This window comes from Colobus angolensis, unplaced genomic scaffold, assembly GCF_000951035.1.
Source record: "Colobus angolensis palliatus isolate OR3802 unplaced genomic scaffold, Cang.pa_1.0 Scaffold33, whole genome shotgun sequence".
NCBI lineage: Eukaryota > Metazoa > Chordata > Mammalia > Primates > Cercopithecidae > Colobus > Colobus angolensis.
The window spans coordinates 13,226,907-13,250,128 of record NW_012116599.1 but is presented as its reverse complement, the minus strand read 5'-3'; the positions used below and the strand labels follow the sequence as shown (position 1 = coordinate 13,250,128).

The window sequence follows — 23,222 nt, the reverse complement described above, 5'->3', positions numbered from 1 at the left end:
AGGCTGGCCTGCAGGTGACAAGGACCCTCCTACTCACCTCCAGCAAGACCTTTTGTTCCAGGTTCTTGTAGGTTCTGTGCAGCAACTCTTTGGTTCCAAGAACGCCATACCACATCATGTTCTTGGTTCGGCTCCTAGAAACAGAAGCAAAGACTTGCCATGGGTCTGGGCTTTCTTCGTACAGTTAACCAGAGCCATTTCTGTGAAAGCTGGGAATGGCATCTGACCCACAAATCAGCTATATTTAGCAATTATTTACAGCAGTAACATCTGAAGGACACATTTTTGTTTTTGCAGATACACATGAAGAGATATGTTTACCAATGGGAAATTTTGCTAAATAGTAACATTTTGCCAAGGAAGTAATCATACCCTGAAAGGTAAATAAATAAAGTTAAAACATTATAGAACTCTATAAAAAAAACTTTTACACATCCTGATTTTTTTTCTGCCTAAAAAAATTATGTACCATGGGAAAATTAGAAAATATAGAAAAGCACCAAGGAGAAGGCACTCCTCATAATCCTCCATGCATAATCCAGCACCTGTATGTACCCTCCACATGTGCTAATGACAAATGCCAAGTGCTGCTGTGGATTTCCTCAGTCTTCTTTGCGTATTTATTTCCAGTTGCAGTAACTTGTTTACGGTTTCACCACCTACTTGGTCCACTTTACCCTACGCCAACAGCGCTTCCCTCTGTCGCCACACGCTCTCTGCAGACGTGGCCATCCTCAGCTGGCACTGCTCTACCACAGCTTATCGAACCGATCCCCGTGGCTACACTCCTCCGCCCCATGCCTGAGCTCTGTAAACGACACACTAGGAGCCCCTTTCGTACCTACTTCAACCAACGTGTCCAGTGACTTCTGCAGAAATTTCCAATGACATTTGTAGAAGCGGAATTTTTCTCAGGAGAACTTTTTAAAGCTCTCAATACAAACTAAAGAGAGGTTTGACCAGGGTTCCAAGGCTCTAGAAATGTATTATGCATGCCCCTGTTCCTCAACTACTTATTTTACCCTGCTAAAGTATGTGTATTTTAATACTTTTCCCAGTGATTTTTGGACTAACAGGGATTTTTAAATGATCTGATGTCACCATCCTGTGCCGTACAGGGGTATGTCCCTGGGGCCCCTGAGCCATTTTCTCCTGCATGTAAGAGCCTCAGAGTTCAAAAGTTCTTTGAGTTCTGATGTTTTTGTTTTCTAGAAATTTCCAACTACATATAACGTGAGCAATGACTAAAGTTGGCCCCTCAGGTGTCAGCATGGCTCCCCTCAAGGTGGCAGTGACACCATGAGGAGGATGAGGCCACATGGGACCACGTGGCTTGGTTCATTCAAGCCAATCCTGACTCAGTGGATGAAGACTCCAGCAAGGGTCTCCCAGTTTCTGGGTCAAGGGCTATTCTCTGCACAAACACCGTCAACCCCCACACCCATTTCTCCCCGCTGAACGGTCTCTCCGGCTATTACTGTGGGGTGGGGTGGGAGACATTTCTCCCTCACTTCTTGTGTTTCACAGACAAGAGGGAATTATGCTTCAGCCCAGGAAGAAAAGCTTGAGAAGAGGGACCCTTCTCATTTTTCTCCATCCTCTCTTCAGATTAGGACCGAGTATCCAGTAATTTTAGGAGAAAAAACTGAGCATCCTCAGTGATGTCCCTTGGGGCTCACACGCCACCATCTTCCTGCAGAGGTCAGACTCAAGGGCCTCGTGGGCAGGCTCGGGTGTGATGGGGGAGGGCCAGCGGGGGTGCCGATGAACACACAGACCCTCCAACAAAGAATGCTGGGCACTTACGCTATAGGTGCAATAACTTCTTGGCACACCTGCCGCTTTTCTGTAGTATCACGGACTTAGGCCTCTCATTAAGAGATGCAGCCATTCCAATGACCACCATCACTGGTTTTCTGATGTTGAATTTCCCTTGACCTGGCCAGCCTGAGAGGTGCTTCCCTTCCATCTCTGAAAGCACCCGTGCTTCTGACAAGGAAATCTGGGCTCTACTTCTGCCCCCTGCCTTAGCATTCTGCACGTTCTTTAACCTGCTGAATCCAGAAATCTGCTACTGTCTGAAAGGAGAAGCCACGCCCCTAAGCCTGTTACCTACCTGCACTTCTCTGGGTGCTCATCGCGCTTGTTGTTAAAGTCCAGGGATATCTTTGCATCCAGGCCGATGCCAAAATAGTTGTTCATGACACACTTCTCCGTGTAATACTCTCTGCAAAGGTGAGTTTTAAATCAACTACAACAGCCCTGCTTCCAGCGTGGACATGTTTTCAGTTCAATCCCACGTGGCCCGGCAGTTCTGCGCCTGCTGGTCACACGGCAGCTCTGGGCTGAACCTCCGGTGGAGCTGCCGGACCGTTCCCCACAGCAGCTGCCCATCTTACACTGCACCAGCAGCACCAAACCTGAAGACATGTTTACGACACAGAAACTCACACATTTCAACTCTGGATCTCAAAACATTCCTCAAACATCCCTAGTTACAATCAAAGCTGTCGCCAAATTAAAATGGAAAATGACTTGAAAACATCCATCCCAGCCCCACAGCAACAAGGCTTCCCTTTCTCCATGTGCAACAGGCAAGAAGAGACTCATCTCATTCAAGTTTCTTGTCCCCACCCAGCGGGAAGTCCTGCCCCTCCAGCTCCCCCAGCCGCTGGGAAAGCTCAGCCTGGCCTTCATCCTCCCCAGCCCCAGGGTCACACTGGGGTTCCCTCCCAGGGCAGGTGGATGAAGGGAGGAAACCCTGTTCCTCCACCCAGAGGCTACAGCCAGGAGAAGAGGATGTTCTGGAAGTTTCCAAAGAAACTCAATGGGTGGATGGGCTTGGGAACACTGCTCAGGCCAGAATTCTGGACACACTTTCGCTTACTGAGCCAGTGCCGCCGGATCTGAGAGCAACCAGCATGTGTCAGTGTATCTATGATCCATCTAATTCAAGTGCCCGACGGCTGAGCCAGAGCAAAGCTCTGGGACAAAACTGTTTACCAGGCGGAAGACCACGTGCCTGACTAGCATGTATAGGTCCTGGGAAAAGAGAGAGACCCAACGGAGAGAAACAGGGCAAAGAGATGAGGGAAGGCAGCAGAGAGACTGGGCTCAGGGGCCTGGAGCAGGAAGGGCAGCAGTGGCCGGGGCAGTGGGAGATGATGGGGTGCCGGGGCCTGCTCAGGCCCAGCTGCAATGAGGCCTACACAATACGGCCCAGGCACACACCACGGCAGGAAGACAGCAAACCACAGCTTTGTCTCCCCAGGTGAAGCGAAGAGATAAGACCGCCCAGCTTAGCAAAAGAGGTGGAAGTTCCACAGTCTCAGATGAAGTAGACAAAGGAGACATCCAGTTCAGGGGCCCCTAGGGACAGTGCTCGCTGTAGGGTTGCAGCTCTGGCCTCCCCAAGGAAAACAGCCTCAGGGGGGCTGAGAACTGAAGCCCCAGGTAGCCCCAGGGGAGGAGTAGACCAGGCCAGGAACAGGGACACTAAAGTGTTGTACCAGGCCAGCACCTGGAATCTAGGGGTCCACTTTCCCAAACCCAGAGCCTCTGTGAACCACACATTTCTTCCTGTCAGTGCCCCTGACCACTCCAGAAAAATGGCTGGCCATGTTTAACCAACTGCCATCAGCTGCCCAGAACCTGCAATCAGCCAGCAGAAAGATGAGTCTAGAAAAACAGGTTTTCAAAACACCACTTGTCTCCACAATGGTCTCCAATACCTAGGAAGACTCCATTAAACTGCTATACACGTCTTCACTGCCTTACAGGCCAGCAGAGGAAGAAGGCCTTGTCCCCAGCAGAGTAGCAGTGTCAGCACGCAGGCACACAAGCAGCCCTTACAAGCCTCAGCACAGGCCGGTGTCTCCCTAGGGTGCTCAGAGACACGAGGGGGGCACACGGAGGACCCTCCAGCCCAGAGTCTATTGTTCTGCGTCACCAACAAGGAGAGCAGGTTTTAGAGGAAAGCAGGGGGAGGGATGGCAAGAGGAAGATGGCAAGCTGTAAGCAGAAGTCAGTGAGGTCCAGCCAAGGTCATGGGAGAGTGAACACGAAGAACAGCACAAGGGCAGCTCCCGGCAGGAGCAGCTGAGCCTGTGAAAAGCCTCGGAAGGGCATGCAGGCTCAGGGGACGTCGAGCAAGCACTGTGGGACCTTGGGAAGGAGACGGGAGGCGCTTTGCCTCTGCAGATGTGCAGTAGTGGTTTCCAGGTCCTCTCCTTAAGCGGAATCTCCACGACTTCTCAGCCTTCCTTATCAGCTACCACCGATTTCTCTAGTTAATCCTGAGATCTGTTTTCTATGCACTAGCAGCCATGTTAACAATATGCCCACTTGGTTTCTCCCTCATACTCACAGGGTTTCTGGTTCAGAGTTAAAGGGATCAGCATTAATTAACAGGCGACTGATGACTGAGCCACCGGGTAAGGAACCAGACATTCCAGCCCGGACATCTGTAAAGGAGATATAAGAAAGGTGTGCGGGTCAGGAGCTACAGACTTAAAAGAAGCCCGTGGGTCCGAAGCTGGTGGACTGGTATTCTGCAGAACATTATCATAATTAAATGTTTCTAAAATGATGTATAACCATGTCCGAATTTCACCAATAGTCTTAGGTCAAAAATCACTGGAACAAAAAACCACAACCAACACCTACAAAACATATTAAAAAATGGCTTCTAAGGCCGGGTGTGGTGGTGTGTGCCTGTAGTCCCAGCCATTTGGGAGGCTGAGTGGGGAGGATCACTTGAATCCAGGAGGTCAAGATGCAGTGTGCCATGACCACACCACTGCACTCCAGCCTGGGAAATAGAGAGAGAGCTTCTTTTTTTTTTTAAAAAAAAAAAAGGCTTATAGAGTCAGTTTTCACGTTCTCATCAAATGTAAGCAACTCCACCAAAATGATCTCTGAGAGTTGAGGCTTAAGGCTTTATAAAGTTGCCTTCATAAGAAATGAACATCAAGGAATGCTCCAGGCGGCCAGGACCTCACCCTCCCTGCGCCTCCTGCAACCACGCTAGAAGCATGGGACGGTCCCTCAGATTCCCTCATCAGGCTGGCCACCTCCCTTTTCCACTCAGAAATCTAATTCTTTTATTCTTCAAAACCTGACTCAAGCATCACCTTCTCAATGACGTCTTCCTGGGCTCCTTGCGTGGTTATTTGGGTACTAACTGGCTTTTGTTTTTTTAAAAAAAAAAGCACTTTTCATACAGTTGTGTAAATTTTTAAATTCCACCTATCTTTCTCAGGGACCTGTAAACTTTCCAAGGGCAGCAACCCCATCTCTTTCAGTTTGACGGACCCAGCGCCCAGCACAGCAACAGGTCCAGCGTTGTGCTAGGGCCCCCACCAGTCCCTCCTGCTGGCTGCCACTCACTTGGGTACAGGATCTTGGTGTTGAGTGCAGGCAGGCTGTCCCGGCTTCCCGGCTGGGGCGGAAGGGAAGCAGAACTGCCCAGGGACAGACTTCCTTTGCTGATCAGCTTTTCACACGGAGATTTCAACACTGTAACAACAGAACAGAAGACCTTACAGCTGTCTGGAATAGAGACTGTGAAATACCTGAGGGGTCCTTAGTGACATGAGCACGTGGACAGCTGTCTGAAATACAGACTGTGAAATACTGGGGAGTCCTTAGCAACATGAGCAGGTGGGAGGGCAGAGGAGGGAGGGCTGCAAACCACAGGCAGTTGCGTGAAGTATGTGGGACAAAGAAGGGGGAGGAGGACCGAGTGGGTGCACATGATGCTCGGGGGGTTGGGCTCATGGAGAGGGTAACAGGCCACAGGTGGCAGCGCTGGAGGGAGGGATGAGCCCAGTCAGTTTGGGCTGTGGGAGGCAGAGCACACACACAGCAGAGCTCTGAGTGGTGGCCATGCAGTGGCCGTGGGTCAGTTCTGAGCACAGGCCTCTCAGCAGCCAGAACAGGCTTGGGGTACCCTCCACCAGGGCCTACGCTGTGGACTGTTGCAGAAGGGGCAAGGACAAAGAAGGCCCCCCCCCAACCACCCACCCACCTTCCCTCTGCCAGACACAGCCCCTTCCGAGCAGTTGTGGGGTCCAGGGTGGTTCTGAGGAAGCAGTGAGGGCAGAATGCAAGTGCTCCTCAGGGAGGCGGTCCTCGCCCTGACGGAGGGGGTCTTGTGGGTTCTACTGGTGTCCACCAAGGCAGACCACACCCACCTCAAGGGCATGCACAGGAGATGCACAGAAACAGGCCTTGGGCGGTGAATTTTTATGCAACCAAGTGGCCAAAGCAACTACGAGAAAGCGCCCTAAAACCTCCCCTGGCAATCCCAATACGTCTCACCAAAACCAAGCACACCGAGGTACGCAGAGGGAGGCGGAGCCACAGGTACCTTTGCGCTGGCTCCTCCCTTTGGGGACCCCGAAGCTCTCGCTGTGGGACAGCGGCGGGCACACCCTGTGGTCCATCTTCTCTGCGGACTCCGAGAGGCCCAGGACGAAGCTCTCCTGCTCCTGGGTCTGGGCATTCTGCTCATCGACAGCTGGACAAGGAGAGTGTGTGCGGCTGAGCGCGCGGCGCAAAGCCAAGGGCGCTGTCAGGCTGGGCAGAGGTCCCCTCCTCACCCCACAGCCTGATCTTCCTCACACATCCTCTGGCTAAAGGCTTGGACTCCGAACCCCCACTCCCACCCATCTTCCCCCTGGTCCTGGCACTGGGGCAGGGCATCCCTGCTAACAGGCTGGGAGGACTGGAACCCTCGCAGGGGAAGGCAAGGGGTGCGGAGGAGCCTGGCGAAGGCTGGAGGGCTGCGGGCAGAAGGAGCGGCCACATGGACACACAGGTGTGCGGGTGTGAGGCCGTGACCGCAGGTCTCACAGGAGTGAGACGCTATTTATAGTGAAGTCGATGAGGGCTAGGAAAGAGGTCAACGGGAGGCAACATGAAGGCGTCTGAGGGTGTGAGAGGAGGGGTGGAGGGAGGGCAAACCAACTGGCTGGGGGCCTGGCGCCTGGACACGGGTGGAGAGGGCCACGGTGGAGGTTTTCTCAACCAGCACCCTTCAGGGGACGCTGGGCATGCCCAGTGCTGGGGAAAGCCCCCTCCTCCTCAAAAGACAGTCACCTTTTTCTGTGTGTTCTATGATCTGACGAATCGCTTTCTTCAGGCTGTTGGCTCTCAGCATGAGCTGTTCTCGAGGCCGGAATATCTGCGGCCGGGCCGGGCACGCTGATGCCACCAAGCGGTCCCCGGTGGAGCCACAGACGCTGCCCGACCCATCTCCATCTTCAGCCTCCTCAGCAATGGTGGGGGGTGGGTTGGGCAGAGAGGACGAGGCCTGGGACTCATCGTCCAAGGTCTTGAGAAGGGAATCCAGCTTCTCCTTCAGGACAGAGCACTGAACAAGGAAAGGAAAAGGCACGCAGAGCTGAGGCAGGAGAACAGGGTCTGGAGGCAGGAACCTCAGGCCATTTCACCCACACTTCCTAGAAAATCCTAACTCTCCACGCCTCAGTAACAAAAGGACCAGAGGCTACTCCCTTTGCAAATCCCCACCTTCTCTGCCCAGGCAGGTGGAAAATAGGAGAAACTGGCTGTCTGCAACCAACCAGACTGACTGCAGGCTGAGTCTTAGTCTGCACAGAAGTGCAACTTTGTAATTTCTGTAGCCTCTGATTGGTTGCAAAAAGCAATCAGATGTTTGCACAGGAGTGTGACCTTTGTAACCACTTCAGCCTCTGGTTGGCTGCTTTCTGCCACCAATCAGACCGACTGCGGACTACCACTTCATTTATATGAAGTGAGCATGAAGTGGCCAATGGGAAACTTCTAAGAGGTATTTGGACCCAAGAAGATTCTGTATCTGGGCCCTTGAGCCGCTACTCGGGCAGCTCCCACACTGGAGTGTACTTTCATTTGTAATAAATCCCTGCTTTCATTCTTCGTTGCTTCATTCTTTTCTTCCTTTACTGTGCATACCGCCTAATTCTTTGTTCAAAACGCCAACAACCTGGACAACCTGTAGTCACGGCCCTCTACTGGTGTCAGAGGAAGCTTCTCGCTGCCTCAATGCCCCTCCCACCCAGGGCACGGGAACAGACCTTCTTGGCCATGACCTCTGACTCCTCCGAGCTCTCAGTCGTCTTCTCATAGGCCTTCCCCACCCGGGCCACGAAGTCCTTCACCGTCTCACAGAGCACTCTGTGGGGAGAGAAACAGAAAGAACCTTCTAGAGAAGCAGCTCCAGGCTGGGGGGCCAGGGCACCATGCCTTCCCCAGGGCCACCAGGCACTCACTTGGCTGAGGAGATGACCACCGAGTGCTGGTCCGAGGTAAGGATTTTAGAAAGGTGGGCTGCAACCGAGTCTTCATAGAAGAGAATCTGCTGTACCTGCAATCACCCCAAATGGCCAGGACTGTTGGTCTCTGTGACAGCAAGCTCTGTGACAGTCCCAGTGACTCTGTCACCTACTTCCTTGCCAGCACAGGCTGAGAAAGATGAGTCTCTCCTAACAGACACTGTCTGACCCAGCCAAGCCTCGACTCACTTCAAACGCTAATCCGAGACTCACCTAGTGCTAGGTGAAAGATGTTAAAAGCTTCGTCAAGCTGCAGACAAACTACAAATGAATCTCCTTCAGTCTGCGATCCCAGCACGGTCTGTGCTAGGGGCTTCTGTTCTGACCCCTACTCATCCTGACAGCAGTGTGCTCATGGGTCAGCTCCAGGTTTGGGTCCGTTCGCAGCAGAGGCTGTTTCTACCTGGCTGTGAGCCCCATCTGAACACACTCTTCCCCCTACCATCTACTCTGTCAGAAGAGCAGCCCTTTCCCTGTGGGATCCCTGCTGTCTTTAGGACCCAGCCCCAGAGTCAGCAAACTTACTACTGGCCAGACAGCGAATATTCTGGGCTTCCCACACACACTCTTCCTCTCAAAATTTAAAAAAAAAAAAAAAAGGAAAAATTAAAAATGTACAAACCATTATTGGCTTGCAAGGCTGTGGGCCCAGGCACATCTGGCCTACAAGCCTTGTTTGCAGACCGTTGTCCTGGCCTCTGACAAAAGCTCACCTCTTTGTACTACCCCACCCGGCACTGCACCAGTGCAAAATATAAACTAAAGAAGACAGAGTCTATTCTCTGAGGGAGGGAACCTGTAGGGGCGTAAAACACAACAGTAACAATCACCAAATGAAAAGAACTACCAGCTGGACTAGAGGAGGCTGAGGGAAGGGCAGCTGCGGACGCCACAGAGAGGTGTGACGGGGCAGGAGCCGGGGGCTGGGGAAGAGCCACGGCAGAGTCGACTAGAGCGTTCCAGGCCTGGGGGCACCGTGGCAGGGGAGGGAACAGGCGCGCACCGTTTGGGGCTCACTGAGCAGTTGAGGAGATGCATGGACAGGGTGGGAAGGCCATAAGGAGGACCACCCCCACCCCCGGCCCGGCAGGGCCTTTGACAACCACAGGAAGCCCCTAGAGGGTCACAAAGCCCAAAAGGCCCTGCCGAGGGAAGTGAGAATCCCCTCAGCCACGGGTTCACCCTGCGCCTCCGCAGGCCTGACTATGACACCCCATCACCAAAGGGGAGGCGTCTCTGCAAGGGAGGTGACGCAAAGCGCTGAGAGGACAGTTCAGATCCCATCAGCATGCGAGCAGGATGTGAAGAACATGCCAGCAATACCTCGGAATCCTCGCTGAAATCTTCGGTGACGGTGGAGGAGGAGGCCTGTCGCGGGAGCTTGGCCTCGTACGCCATGACGCTCCACCTGCACATACAAGGTCAGCTGCACAGGCGGCAAGACGTGCAGGCCCCCAAGGGTGAACCCTGTGCCCTCCGCTTTCACGGCTGGCAGCCTTGATCTTGACACAGTTTCTGACTTCATTTTTAGGCCCTTGGTCTTGACTCTGTCCCATAACTTGGCTGAGAACAAATGTCTGCACTCCACAACTAACGGCAGTACAGCTCCATGAAAGAGAGGAAGGTCTCCCATAAATGGCTACCTTGAGATAAGACACTGCTTCTGGCAGAAATGGATTTACCCTCCTCAAGAGAGCTGCAAATGGCTCAGCCAGCTGGCCCAGTGAGATGAGCATTTCACAGGCCCCAAGGCACACAGAGGAGGCCTGAAAAGGTGGTGACACTGCAACACCACACCTGTGCTCAGAACTCCAGGCTTCTGGGAGCAACTAGGAAGGCTAGGAGGCATCTCATCAGCGCCCCATGTGCCACAGGTCAGCGAGTGCCAAGTGTGTCACTTGGAACAACAGTACCTCACTCAGGGAAGGTATCACAGTGGCTTTAGGCACTAGAGGATAATTTCCCAAAACTTCTTCTGGGAACAGACTATGGCAAAATGAAACTGTTCAAATAAGCGCAAGGAGCACTTTTCCGACGGGTATGAGATCCGGACTGAAGCAGCCAAAGACGGCACAGCCGTCTTCTCCACGGCCCTGACACGCTCAGGCTTGACCTCCTGGGGAGACCAGATCATTCTAGGGCATGGCTGGTTCTTAACCTGTTTTGTTTTTATCCTTGTCATAATCTGACCAAATATCAAAGACTATCAGAATATATGCTCAGGTCAAATCTTTATAAATAATTTCAGAGGGCCCACATTTTCCACAGACCCCAGGTTAGGAACACCTGGTCGAGGGGACCTGTCTCTCAAGTCTCCCCATACGGCACCGGAGCATATCCCCACTCACCTGTCCAGCATCTTGGTGCTGGCTCTCTCCAACTTCTCCAAGATCTGGGGGAGCTGGGTGTCATCATCGCAGGCTGAGCCCCAGCCCAGCACTCGGGCCAAGTCGTTCCCTGTGCCGAGCGGAAGCACTCCCAGCTGACACTAAGGAAACACGGGGGAAGATGTGCAGGCAAACACCTGGGGGCGGGGACCCCCTCCCAGCCCGCAGCCTTCCTTGTCACCCACCATGAGGATTACATCAGCAATGTGGGGATGTGACCTAAAACCGTGCAGCTTGCACATTATAGGCAGAGCCCACTGGAGGGGACAGATGACATTTTCCTTGGTAATGAGACAGAAACATGACTGCCCTTGAGATAAGATGCTGCTTCTGGGAGAAACGGATGAGCCACAGGTCCATCTCTCAGCTGTCGTCACATCTCGATGGTCAGCCCCTCACACTCTCTCTGATCTGTCTCCCAAATCCCCCGGCTTCCCATTTTCACCACTATGACCACAGCCCCAAAGAATCACTCTGACACCTCGCCACCCATCCCTCCATCCACTACAGCGTCTCACTCACTAATGCCAAATTCTTCTTCCAAAAACATCACGAGTGTCACTTCTCTCCTCTAAATCCTATCAAAAAAAGGTGCCAGGACCCTTCTCGGTCTGGACGCCACCCTGAAGCCTTGCCAGAGCTCAGCCTCTGCCCACCTGCCTGCTATTCCGTGAAGACACCTCATCCATTGCTCAGGCCTCACCCTCTACCTGGATTCCCATCCCAGAGCTCCAATGAGATCCCACGACACCACTTCATTGCTTAGGAGGCCTCTTGAAACGCCCACTGCCCAGAGTTCACCAGCCTCTGACTCTGACAATGCAGTGACAAGGGCCATGAAGGACTGCGGTGCAGTGTGTGGGGAGGCGTTACTGTCCTTGAGGCAGGAATCCTGCTATGCTCCAGCCTACAGCACCGTACAGCCCTCTGCTCACCAGGTGCAAGTGACCATGCTTGAGGCCCTGCTGCCTGTGGGCACAGCAAACACCAGAGGAGGTCCTGCCTCACCAAGGGGACATCTGGCAGTGGGGAGGCAGGAACAAGCAGGCCAGGACACCGGAGCCAACATACTAGATGGAGAGAACCCAGCGCTGAAGAGTGCCCAGAGGGGCTGAAGACTCCGGAGGGCTTCCTGGAGCCTTAAAGGAAAAGGAAAGCAGCGCACAGCAGGCATAGATGGTGCTCCAGGCAGGGAGGCACTACACTGGAAGGGCAAGGCAGAGCTCACTGAAGAGGAGGACAGTGAGGAAACAGAAGGCAGACAGGCAGAGGAACAAGCAGGAGGCAAAGCTGGGACTCTGGCAAACTCTTCAAGGTCTGGACTTTTCCCAGAAGCATCGTGTTTGGGGGATGCACAGGCAGAAGTGCCCCGGGAAAGGCTGCCTGGGTGAGCTGCAGATGGACAGAGGCCAGGGTACCGTGGATGGCAGGACTGAGGCCACAATTGGTGAGAAACAGGCAGGAGGAAGAGACGGAGGAACCAAGAACAACTGTCCAATTTCCTGGCTCAGACATCTAGAGGGATGTTTTCAGACTCGAAGGAAAGGAACGTGGGGCACGCGCTGAACATGGTGTAGTGTTGGAAACTCGCAGCACTAGGAGACATCCAGAGAGGCCCAAGGCCCAAGGCATCCAGAGATGTCCCCAGGACAGACATAACAGCAGAAGCCCTGCTAGTCGCTGAGCGTTCCAGAAGTGAAGGAGGAGAGGCTCCAGCAAGGCTCTGCGGACACAGCGTTAAGGTAAGGGGACGGACGGAGAGGCCACCATGGAGCAGTAGCAGCCAGGAAGACGAGAAACCCCAGGGCAGCAGAGCCCAGCAAGGGCATGGCCGCCGCATCAGGCGCCAAAGAGAAGCAGGGGAGAGAAACGTGTGCTGACCTTGGCTGAACATATGAAAACCAGCCACAAGGTTCCACTGTCTTCCTAACTAGTGACAGTGAACTTGCAAATAATACACAAAATCAAAAATTAGAGTAGTCTATGCTAATCCACCAGCAGGCGGCACCACTTCTCCTCCCGAGCCGCTGGCCTCCTGGCCCAGGCTGTCAAAGTCCACCCACCTGGGAATACTACCAAGTGAGCAGGGCTGGGTAGGGACTGCAGAATCACTGAAAAATACATCCACGTCACACAGAAGACTGATTTCTTTAAAAATGGGGCCATAATAAACGTAAGAAAATACAGACGCAAATCTTCCTAATCTTGGGTGTAGACAGCTACAATTATGACAGACGTTGACTAAAATCATGAAAGAAAAGACCACCCCCCAAAAAGGATGTTGAACTGACAAATGACAAACTGGGAAAAAAATATCTGCAGTGATAGATAAGAAGTTAATATAACAATAATCCTCACACATCCATTTTTAAAGGAAAAAAAGGTGAATATTCAAAGAGAAAATGAGGCAAAAAAACATGAACAGGTTGATTTATTTAAAACTTCATAACCAACTGAGGAGGCTTCAACTTCACCAGGAATTAAGTAAAGATCCGACATTTTTTGGCCTACTGAGCTGGACAAAAACTAAAGAGATGAACAGCTTGGATGGTGCATGGGAAAGGACAGCTTTAAGAGGCATCAGGCACGGAAGCTGGCACAGCCCCAAGGAAAGGCAGTTTGTCCCCGTATTTCAATACTTAAGTTTGGGTGCGCCCAGAGAGGAGACCTCTGGGAAGTGATCTCCGTGCTCACACACACAGGTGAGCTGACCCAGGGCTCCCCGGTGTGCCCAGTGGAAAACGACACAAGGATGCCTACTTACAGACACAGGCAGAAGGTGTGGGCAACATCTTAATTCGTGATTTTTAAAAAGCAGTAACAGGCCGGGTGCAGTGGCTCATGCCTGTAATCCCAGCACTTGGGGAGGCCAAGGTGGGCAGATCACGAGGTCAAGAGATCGAGACCATCCTGGCCAACATGGAGAAACCCTGTCTCTACTAAAAATACAAAAATTAGCTGGGCATGGTAGTGTGCACCTGTAGTGCCAGCTATTTGGGAGGCTGAGGTAGGAGAATCACTTGAACTGGGGAGGCAGAGGTTGCAGTGAGCCAAGATCGCGCCACTGCACTCCAGCCTGGCAACAGAGCAAGACTCCACCTCAAAAAAACAAAAACAAAAACAAAAACAAACAACAACAACAAAAAAAAGCAGTAACAGAACAGCCCATTTAAATTACAACCACATTGTGCATTTTATGTGCTGTGATCAAGAGAGGCCACAGACAGCAAAATGCTGGTACTGGCTGATCACCTGCGGAGGCCATGGCTAGGTGTGGAAATTCAACGAATATATGAACACTTTTATATACAATCAGGAAAATCTATTTTTATTTTAATACAAAAACTAAGTCCAATGAACCATGACTCTGACTTGAGAAATTCAAGTATACTGCCGTCCCCTTCTCACAAGCAAGAGGCCTCAAGTCAAAAATTACCCAGTAAAGCAACAGCCCCACCCAGTCCTGCTCCCCACATGGGTCCTTTGTTGGCAATTCTTTTCGTAGCTCCCTTCAGGTCCCCCTCATACATCATGGTCTGAGCCCCCGGGCCTCCACGATGCCAGGGGGTGGCCTGGGCTCTCCCCCCTCTGCCTTGGCCACCAAACTGCACACTCCCCAAAACCATCAATGGTTTCTGAACTGAGAACAGGTACTCCGAGATGAACAGGAGCTGAGACTGCGTGATTTCCCTCTAACCTCTGCACCCTCTCTGCTCCTGGCTGGGCTCCCTCCCGTACAGGTACCTGTTTATGAAGGTTGAGGCTGTCGATTTCAGAGAGGACCCAGCCAACACTTCCATCCCCACCACAAACCAGAATCCGGAACGTGTCAAACTTCTGGAATAACCGTAAGCTGCAGAGAAAAGAGAACGGCCGTGAAATGACGTTCATTCCACAGGACAAATGACAGGCTTGTCAACAGGGGGCTGAGGGCCACCTATGCTCCTCATGGCTCCGTCCAGAGACAGAGCACACACAGGTCCTGCCACGTGACACCAGCCGCCTGCACAGCCCTCCACTCAGGGTCCACTTTGTCAAGGGGACGACAGCAGCACTCGGGTCCAACCAACTGCTCCCACCAGGGCCACGCCCCACCCAGCGAGAAGACCCCTCAGTTTGGTGAGCCACTGCACCCTCTGCAGACACCACAGGCTCAGTGGTGGGCCAAAACTGCATCCCCTGCCAGGCTCATAGGCACAGCCTTCCGTGGCCCCTGCCCATGTGTGCCCACCCTGCGTCACTGTCCCTGCCTCATCCACATGTGGCTCCTGCCAGCCTTCCCAGCATGCCCTCTGGACCGCCTGCACCACCCTACACCCTCAGCCTTGGCACTCCCTGGCCCTGGGCCGCAGTCTGGCTTCCACCCTGGCCCTTGTTCTAGTCACCCTGGAGCCCCAGGCTGCCTGCCCTGCCTGCGGGCTACGTGTCCCCACTGCGGCACATATGCCTGGGCCCACTCAGTCCTCCGGTGACATGACCCATGCCTCCTGCCCTCCTAACTCCTCGGTTTCCTTCCTGGGCTCCCCTGTCAACCTGCCCCTGCCCAGCAGCATCCCCACTCAGGACAGCACTGCCGCTTCCGCCCACTCCTCATCCTCTTCCTATGTGACAGGTCCAGTTTGTTTCAAGAATCACACAGATGACTCTGGATCAACAGCCCCCAGGCAACTCCTGAAAGCCGGCACTCGTACCTGCCCTCCAGAACACACTACCCTGGTATCCTAGGGCCCCTCTAACGGGACACATCCCTACTCAGAGAATGGCAGCACAACCACCCACCCAGTCGAGAGGCCAGACCCTCCTCCTCTCCGCCTGCAGCCGACCCAGCCCCTCCTGGTAGCCTCTCCTCCACACCCAACCCAGGTCACCACCGTGCTCTCGCAGAGTCCCACAGACGAATCAGTCACTATGACACCCTTCCTGAAAGCTCCCCACATGAGTTCCAAGAAGATCTTTCTAAAACACGAGCCTGGCCATGGGCCTTGCTTTATGAGGTTGCCCCTGGTTTGCAGGAAAGAGCCGAACCTCTTGGCCGGCACGCGCAGCCCTCCCCGATGGCAGGTGCCACCTTTCTGCTGCTGCCCCCAGTCTGGCCCCGCAGTGTTCCCTCTTGCCTCACCTCTGCACAAGCAGTGCCCTCGGCCCAGAAGCCTCCCCGTCTCCCTGCAGACATCAGAACACTAGAGCTCCTCAGATGCCAGCTCGGGGAGACGTGGAAGAACGCCCAGTGTGACTTGAGACCCCTGCCCCCCGGGTTCCCAGAGAAGTTGCATCACCCCATTGAAGTGCCGGGGGACCCTGCGTGTGCTCCTACCCATTCCCTGCATCTGCACTCCTGGCCTGGCTGACCTGCGCACCCTGCCTCGAGCTCAGTGTCCGACCCAGAATGAACGTTCAGAAGGCAGGCAGGCGTAGGTGATGTGGCACCAAGCCCAGGCTCCACACAGAACACTGACACCTGTAAGGCCCCTTGCGCTTGGGAGAAGAGGTGACAGGTCAAGGCCGGGAACTGGAACATGAAGCAGTAGCTCCAGATTCTGCTGTGAGCTGTGTGAGATGAGCTGCTCCCAGAAACGGGAAATGACTGACTCAACTCCCTTTACGCTGCTGTGGGGGCTTCCTAACTCATCCCATCTCATACTGAACTCCCACTACGAATCATGGGGTTTTGCTTGCACACCAAAATTAATATTTTGTTATTCTCGAGATCAGCTGTGTAGCCTGCCCTGCCACAGCCATTTCAAAGCCTTCCTCCAACACCCCTGGTACCATGTTTAATAATAACCTCAGTCTACTCAGTGCACTGTGATAACAGATGTATTTTACCTCCACTTTCCCCACTTTTTAACTAAAATTATTTCTTTGCCAGGCACAGTGTAATCCAACACTTTGAGAGGTCGAGGAAGGAGGATCACTTGCGTCCAGGAGTTTGAAACTAACCAGGACCACACAGTGAGGCCACTCTACAAAACGTTTTAAAAGTTTTGTGATGCTCAACAAAACATTAAAAAAAAAAAAATCAGCACACCTGCAGTCCCAGCTACTCAGGAGGCTAAGGCAGGAGGCTGGTTTGAGCCCAGGAGCTGTAGTGAGCCAGGATTGCACCAGTGCAGTCAGCCTGGGCAAATAGCAAGACCGTGTCTCAAAAAATATAAAATTAAAAATAAAATTAAAATAATGCTGATCAGCCTACTAGTGATTGCAATCCTCCACCACTCAGATAAGTCTTTCTACAGAAAATGTGGGAGTACTGCCTTTGCGGAAGCAGGCTGGAGTGCTGCCATCTGTGACTGCCCTCCAACTGTGCCTGGCTGTGAGTGGGGACGAGCAACACAGAAGACACCCAGAAGACCAACGATGAGCAGCATGTTCCTCTTACCCTGGCACGCACGCCAAGGACACGCAGGGAACTGGCCGAGGTTCACATCAGAGTAGCCCCTGGCTCGTAAATACACAGACCCCCCTGACTCCTCCCAGAAAAACACAGGCCAGACCACAGGTTCTGCAGGCACTTCCCACTTCGGGTATCCTGGACAATCTCTGGAAGTGCTAGCAAGTCCTCTCAGAGCTCCGACCTGGAGCTGATGCTTCCAAAGGAAGAAGAAATTCATTGAAATGGCAAAATTCACAAAAGCAAATGTTTTCTACAAACTTATGAAAAGTACAAAACTACAAATAACACGCACTGGCTCTCCAGCAAGCAGAGGAGCAGTCTAATCTCTGTGCTGCTGCTGAACAGGGGAATCACTCTGGCCCAGCGTCGCCCTCACGTGTTCCTGCTTTGCAGCACCTGCACACCGAGCAGCCTCCCGCGCCTCTCAGCAAACACTGCTCCTGGCCTCGCTGCAGGACAGCTTCTTTCTCAATGCTAGGCAGCCGTTACAAAGAACGTGGCATGCCAGGAAACACACCCATGGACTAGATAGATAGATAGATAGATAGATAGATAGATAGATAGATAGAAAGAAAAAATAAAAGAAAATATACCCACAACGTTGTGTGCGGACACACGCAGAAGGCATCTGTGCAATGGCAGGTAAAGAAGAATCCTGACTGGCTCAAAAGATGCATGTGCATGGGTGTGTGTACATGGGTGTATGTATGTATACGTACGTGTGCACACACGCTATGTTCCAAGTTGGAAGGCCATGCACCTCTATTAAGAGTGGGCACTTCTGCAAGTGCAATTTGGGGAGGAAGCAGTTTAACTTTTCTTTCCTATTTAAAACTTTGTGTCTTTAATCTTTTTTTTTTTTTTCTAACAAGCACACACCACCTACACAATTTTTAAAACTCCAAGAAAGATATATTTTACAAGCTTCCTACCCGAGGTGTGGGCCTCCGTTCATGAGGTCGAAGACCTGGGCGGGATTTAGCAGCTGTTTGAATCTTCTGAGGAACTTCACACCCTGGTTGTCCCCACTTTTTGAATTGACGAAGACCAACAGTGGGCTTGTGCAAGACGGAGGACAGCTGGCCTTCCAGAACCCTGGACGCGAGAATGAACAGAAGAAAACATGTAGGCCACGGAAGACGCTGGGGGCACCACTGATGGAATCAGCAGCAGCAGACCCCTCCAAGGACACACACCTGACACACGCACACCTACGACTCAGGAGGGGGTCAGCGAACAGTCCCCACGGCCGCTCCCCATGTGTGAGGCCGGGAGCCCCATCCATCTGATCTCACATTCACAAGGCGTCCAACTGCCACCTTGCTGCTCTTCTCTTCCTGATCTCCTCTCAGCCATGGACCCCACATCCCTCCTTCCACCAGTACTTGTCAACAGGTGCCACCATGTCCCAGTCGGACATGACAACAGCTGCAAGCCAGTGTGTCAGCAAGTGCTAGGCAGAGATGGAGCACAGCTTCAACGGCTCACGACGGAGAAGGCCACAGACCTGGGCTCCACTCAACAGCACCACCTCCACGTCAGGCCTGTGTAAGCCTGGGTGCCACTCAAGAGCATCACCTCCACATCAAGCACCTGGCTTGGGTCTCAGGCCCGTCTAAGGGCAATGCCACAGAATCAGGGCACCGTGTGCCACTCTGTGCAACTCCTCCAGTAGCCCCCACAGCTGTGCCTGACCTCTTGCTGACATCTCACCAAGACAACCAACTCCAGAGCTGGAGAGGAGAAAGTGCGTGGAGAAGGAAGCATGTGGGCATGCATGAGAAGGACGAGCACGTGTGGTACCCACCATCAGAGTCGATGCTGTTGAGAGCCGTAGGTGGGATGACCGACACTTTGCATAGGCCAAGGGGGCACTTGGTCAGCAAGGATTCTTTACACGATGTGTGAACCTGAAACAAGAGTCCCCGCATCACCAAGGGTCACTGGCATCCTTCACACACACCAGAAATCCTCCTGCCCTGTAGCTGATGAGTTGGCCCCGGGGGAGGCGGGCGATTTCAGAGCTGGGCTGGCCTGCTCCCATCAGGGGTCCCGGGCCCTGGCTTTGCACTTGAGAAGGCATAACACAGAAACACCGGGCAGGAGCTAGTCATGGTTCACACCGTGTAAGCTACAGTCCTGTACCCAACCCTCTGGCCCTTCAACCACAGCTACTTCAAACTTTCAGGATGACGGTGAGGGCTCCTGGGGCCACGTGCCTCTATGTGTCCCCTGTGTCTTGGCTTCCTCCTGGCAGCCAGATGTGCTAGGCAAGTGACTGCAGCAGCCACTTCACAACGACCAACTCAGAAGCAAGCACATGGAGGCTCCCTGAGTCTTTCCCTGGAAGCACATCTCACCACCTAGGGCAACGATGAGACCCAGGACCTGGCAGGAGGCCACGTGGGCTGCACCCCTTCCACATGGCTGGGCTCACTGGAAACACTGCCCAGAGCTGACACGCTCCGAAGGCCCTCTACATCTTTCCTGCTTCCACACCACAGAGGTGGCCAGCTCAACTATCCCAGGTGACCCCTCACAACCCGGCTACAGTGCCTGCCGCACGATGCAGGGTGACATCTGTCATAACAATACACATCTGCATGTGTCAAAAGGCAGGAATAAATTCAACAGGAAGAAATACCCCAAAAACACAGCTAAGAAGAATGACTCAATAGTTCAAAAACCCAATCTCAGCCGGAGGGGCCTCTGGGATGATTTTACCAGGATCCAGCAGATCATGTGGAGCCACAAGGCCCGCAGGGGCACCGTAGGGAGCAGGCCCTCCCCTCCAGCCCGGGCGTGGGGCCCACACTCACCATGGCCTTGCACCAGAGGCAGCGCCAGTCCTGCAGGCGCAGCACGCTGCCACAGGTCTTGTCACACACAAAGCACTTGGCACTCACGGGCAGGTTTCCTTCCAACCACTGGTGGGGCATTGCGATCTGCAACCAAACAGGCACGCGCTAGGGACGCTCCCGAGGCTCCACGTCAAGGGCAGCCAGGAGCCCTCAGACGGAAACGCTCGTTGTGAACTCAGCCAAGGCATTCTTCCCAGCACAAGCTCCTTCCCTGATGGTCAGTGAGGGCAAGGATGGCAGGGCCTGTGAAGCACAATCTACCCACGCAGCTGTCGGAGGTGCAAACAAGACCCACAGGGACAGGATGGAGCTCGGGGGTGTGACAACCACACAGAGACCGCATATGCTTTCCACTGTGACACCCAATGCCAGTGTGACCGTCTCAAATGAAACAGAGGTGGGGAGGGAAGGGAGGAGGCTTGCAAGGGGCCATGCAGGTGGGGGGCCCTGGCTCAGGGCCCCACGGGTGGTATTTCTTAACATACCCCATCTGCATCTTCAATGATGTCCTTCCCGATCGAGGCCAGCGTGGTCCACTTACAGTTATTGGTTGCACGCACAGCACAGCGCTTGTGGGCCTTAAATTTGCACACTGTGAGAGAAGGGACACATGAGCCTACAAGCTCTGTCTGTGCCAGGAGCTTCCCATGCTGAGCAGTGTTGTGAGAACTGTCCAGCTCCAGAAAAGTCAAGGAAGGAATCAATGGCACTCCCATTTTATAAGTGAACTACTGTGATACGCTTAGAGGCTGATGGCGGTGGGACCGGCGCCGGCAGGGAAAGCTGGAGATCAGTACGCTTTCTGTAACAGGCCAGAGAGTGAGCAGTGGAGACTGCAGGCCGTAACCAGCTTCCATCACCACTATTCAACTCTATTGTGTAGCACAAAAGCAGCCAGAGACAGTATTTTTTTGTGGACACAAATTTGAATTTCATGTAATTTTCATGTGTCACAAAATATGATTCTTCTTTTGATTTTTTCCAATCATTTAAAAATTTAAAAGCCAGTCTGAAGCGTGGGAGCTGTACAAAAACAGGCAGAGGCAGGCTGTGGTCCAGGCTACAGCTAACAAGCCCTGCTCTAGCCCACTGCTTTTGCCACCAGACTGGATGCCCGTGCCCAAACCCTGCAGCCCTGACCTCTAAGTCTGTAACGCACTTTCAGTCCATATATGCACAGCCCTGTCTCCCCAGCTGTGGAGTGTGAGACACGGGGGCCGACCACTGTTCCTTCGGTGTCTTTCCCTGTGTGCTCTAGGCTTCCCCTGTTTCTCCTTTTGCCACCCACCACTTCCCTTCTTTTCACTGTTTGAGCACTATAAAAACATGATTTATCAAGGACGCTTCGGCAGGTAAAATAAAGAAGAATGGCATCATAGAAATCACTGTGCCCTTGACTGACCACATGGGTGACAATGGCTTATTTATGGTGACTGGGTTTGGATTTCCAAGGCCACCCTTCCTGACAGAATAACAAATGCACATCCGTACCCTCGCAGGACAGCCCGTGCGACGTGACCCCAGACAGAGCCTCACGGCACACATTGCAGTAGGTCGGCCTCGCGTGGGAACAGGCGTACCAATTGTGCATCCCTGAGAAGTGATCCATGCTGTACTGGGTGGGCTGGAAGAACGAAACCAAGACGGCAAAGGTAAGACTTCTCTTTTAAATTGTTAAACGCAGTAACTTGGACAAGATTAAACAAAGTATCCAAGAGAGGAGAGAAGGAAGGTTTATAAAGGACAGGTCTGCCGAGAGGACAAGCAATAAGCTTTAATTGTATAAGGAACATGCTGAGAATGTGAGCTCCAGACTGTGGGTCCGCAGGTGGGAGACACTTAGACAGCAGACACTGGGGTGAGGGAGGCAACAGGAGGCATTTGGAGAAGGGTATTTTCTTTTTTAACCTCAAAGTGCTCCCTGTTCTGCACAGTCTTTAACGCTGCAATCCAATCTTCCATTTCTTTTCTGTTATCAGCACACAAGATGAGCTTCCTGCATGGAGTTATGACCTAGAGAAAGAAACAGGTTCAACAGATCCATGAACAAAAGGCAAGTGCTGATAGCTATGAATGCTTTCTTAAAACCGACCTCACACAGACATAAAAATTACTACTTCATTCACGTATTCACACTGAACCGGAAACAAAAATGGTTATCAAGGATCACTAAAAATTAAAAATAAGAACGATCTCAAACCAAACAGACAGTGAAATTTAGTTTTCATACGTTCATCAGCAATCAACTTAAGTGGGCATTTATAATTGCTTACTACTTAGACACAGTAGTAAGCCCTAGGAAATAAAAAAAGAAGTAACAACTGTGTCTTTCGAACAGTGGAAGACACAGTTGCTACTGCTTCAGGGAGCCCACAGTGATGTCCAGCATTTGAACAGTTGAGGGAAGTCTGCTCAGCTGTAAGTCTAGAATACCACGAGCATGCATCACATATAAATGTTCTTGTAGAAAAACCTCAATATCAGACTAGGCAGGACCTGAACAACTTGACTAGAACTAAAGTTGCGACCTGGTAATAATCAACAAATGAAAATGATATCCATAATATATAAAGGGTTGTAATCAGTAGAAAAAAATCTTCCTGATATAAAAAAGGCTATGAAATTGCATTTTACAAAAGAAATACATCAACATTCTTTTTTGTGTGTGTGGGGGGGTACATGGTAGGTATTTGTATTTATGGGGCATATGAGACACTCTAATACAGGCACAGAGTAAATGGGGTATCCGTTGCCTCAAGGATTTATCCTTTCTCTGTATTATAAACTATCCAAGTATACTGAGTTATTTTTAAATGTACAGCAAATTATTAACTGTTGTCACCCCGTTGTGCTATCAAATGCTAGACCCTGTTTATTCTAACTATATTTTTGTATCTATTAACCATCCCCCCAGCCCCACTACCCTTCCCAGCCTCTGGTAACCATCAATCTACTGCCTATCTCCATGAGTTCAACTGTGTTCATTTTTTTTTTTTTTTTAGCTCCCACAAATAAGTGAGAACATGTGAAGTTTGTCTTTCTGTGCTTGGCTTATTTCACTTAATGTAAGTGTCCTCCTGTTGTTGCAAATGACAGGATCTCATTCTTTTTTATGGTCGAATAGTACTCCCTGTGTATATGCACCACATTTTCTTTATCCACTTGTCTGCTGATGAACACTTAGGTTGCTTCCAAACCTTAGCTACTGCGAATAGTGCTGCTGTCATCACGGGAGTGCAGACAT

General features: G+C 52.1%; 1 protein-coding gene across 2 annotated transcripts in view; it reads right to left on the bottom strand.

Moving 5' to 3' along the window:
- The window catches only part of DGKD (diacylglycerol kinase, delta 130kDa), a 97,666-nt gene that overhangs the window by 17,715 nt on the left and 56,729 nt on the right, over positions 1 to 23,222 (bottom strand). For both annotated transcript variants that reach the window (XM_011952031.1, XM_011952030.1), the window contains 17 exons: positions 21,887 to 21,991; positions 21,470 to 21,602; positions 20,464 to 20,570; positions 19,937 to 20,062; positions 18,925 to 19,027; positions 18,050 to 18,212; positions 14,468 to 14,576; positions 10,685 to 10,824; positions 9,660 to 9,744; positions 8,274 to 8,368; positions 8,079 to 8,178; positions 7,102 to 7,375; positions 6,371 to 6,520; positions 5,389 to 5,517; positions 4,367 to 4,463; positions 2,117 to 2,227; positions 38 to 134 (listed from right to left, as the gene is read on the bottom strand). In XM_011952031.1, coding sequence (XP_011807421.1) covers positions 38 to 134; positions 2,117 to 2,227; positions 4,367 to 4,463; positions 5,389 to 5,517; positions 6,371 to 6,520; positions 7,102 to 7,375; positions 8,079 to 8,178; positions 8,274 to 8,368; positions 9,660 to 9,744; positions 10,685 to 10,824; positions 14,468 to 14,576; positions 18,050 to 18,212; positions 18,925 to 19,027; positions 19,937 to 20,062; positions 20,464 to 20,570; positions 21,470 to 21,602; positions 21,887 to 21,991 — 2,124 coding nt within the window. The remainder of the gene's footprint in view (positions 1 to 37; positions 135 to 2,116; positions 2,228 to 4,366; positions 4,464 to 5,388; positions 5,518 to 6,370; positions 6,521 to 7,101; positions 7,376 to 8,078; positions 8,179 to 8,273; positions 8,369 to 9,659; positions 9,745 to 10,684; positions 10,825 to 14,467; positions 14,577 to 18,049; positions 18,213 to 18,924; positions 19,028 to 19,936; positions 20,063 to 20,463; positions 20,571 to 21,469; positions 21,603 to 21,886; positions 21,992 to 23,222) is intronic.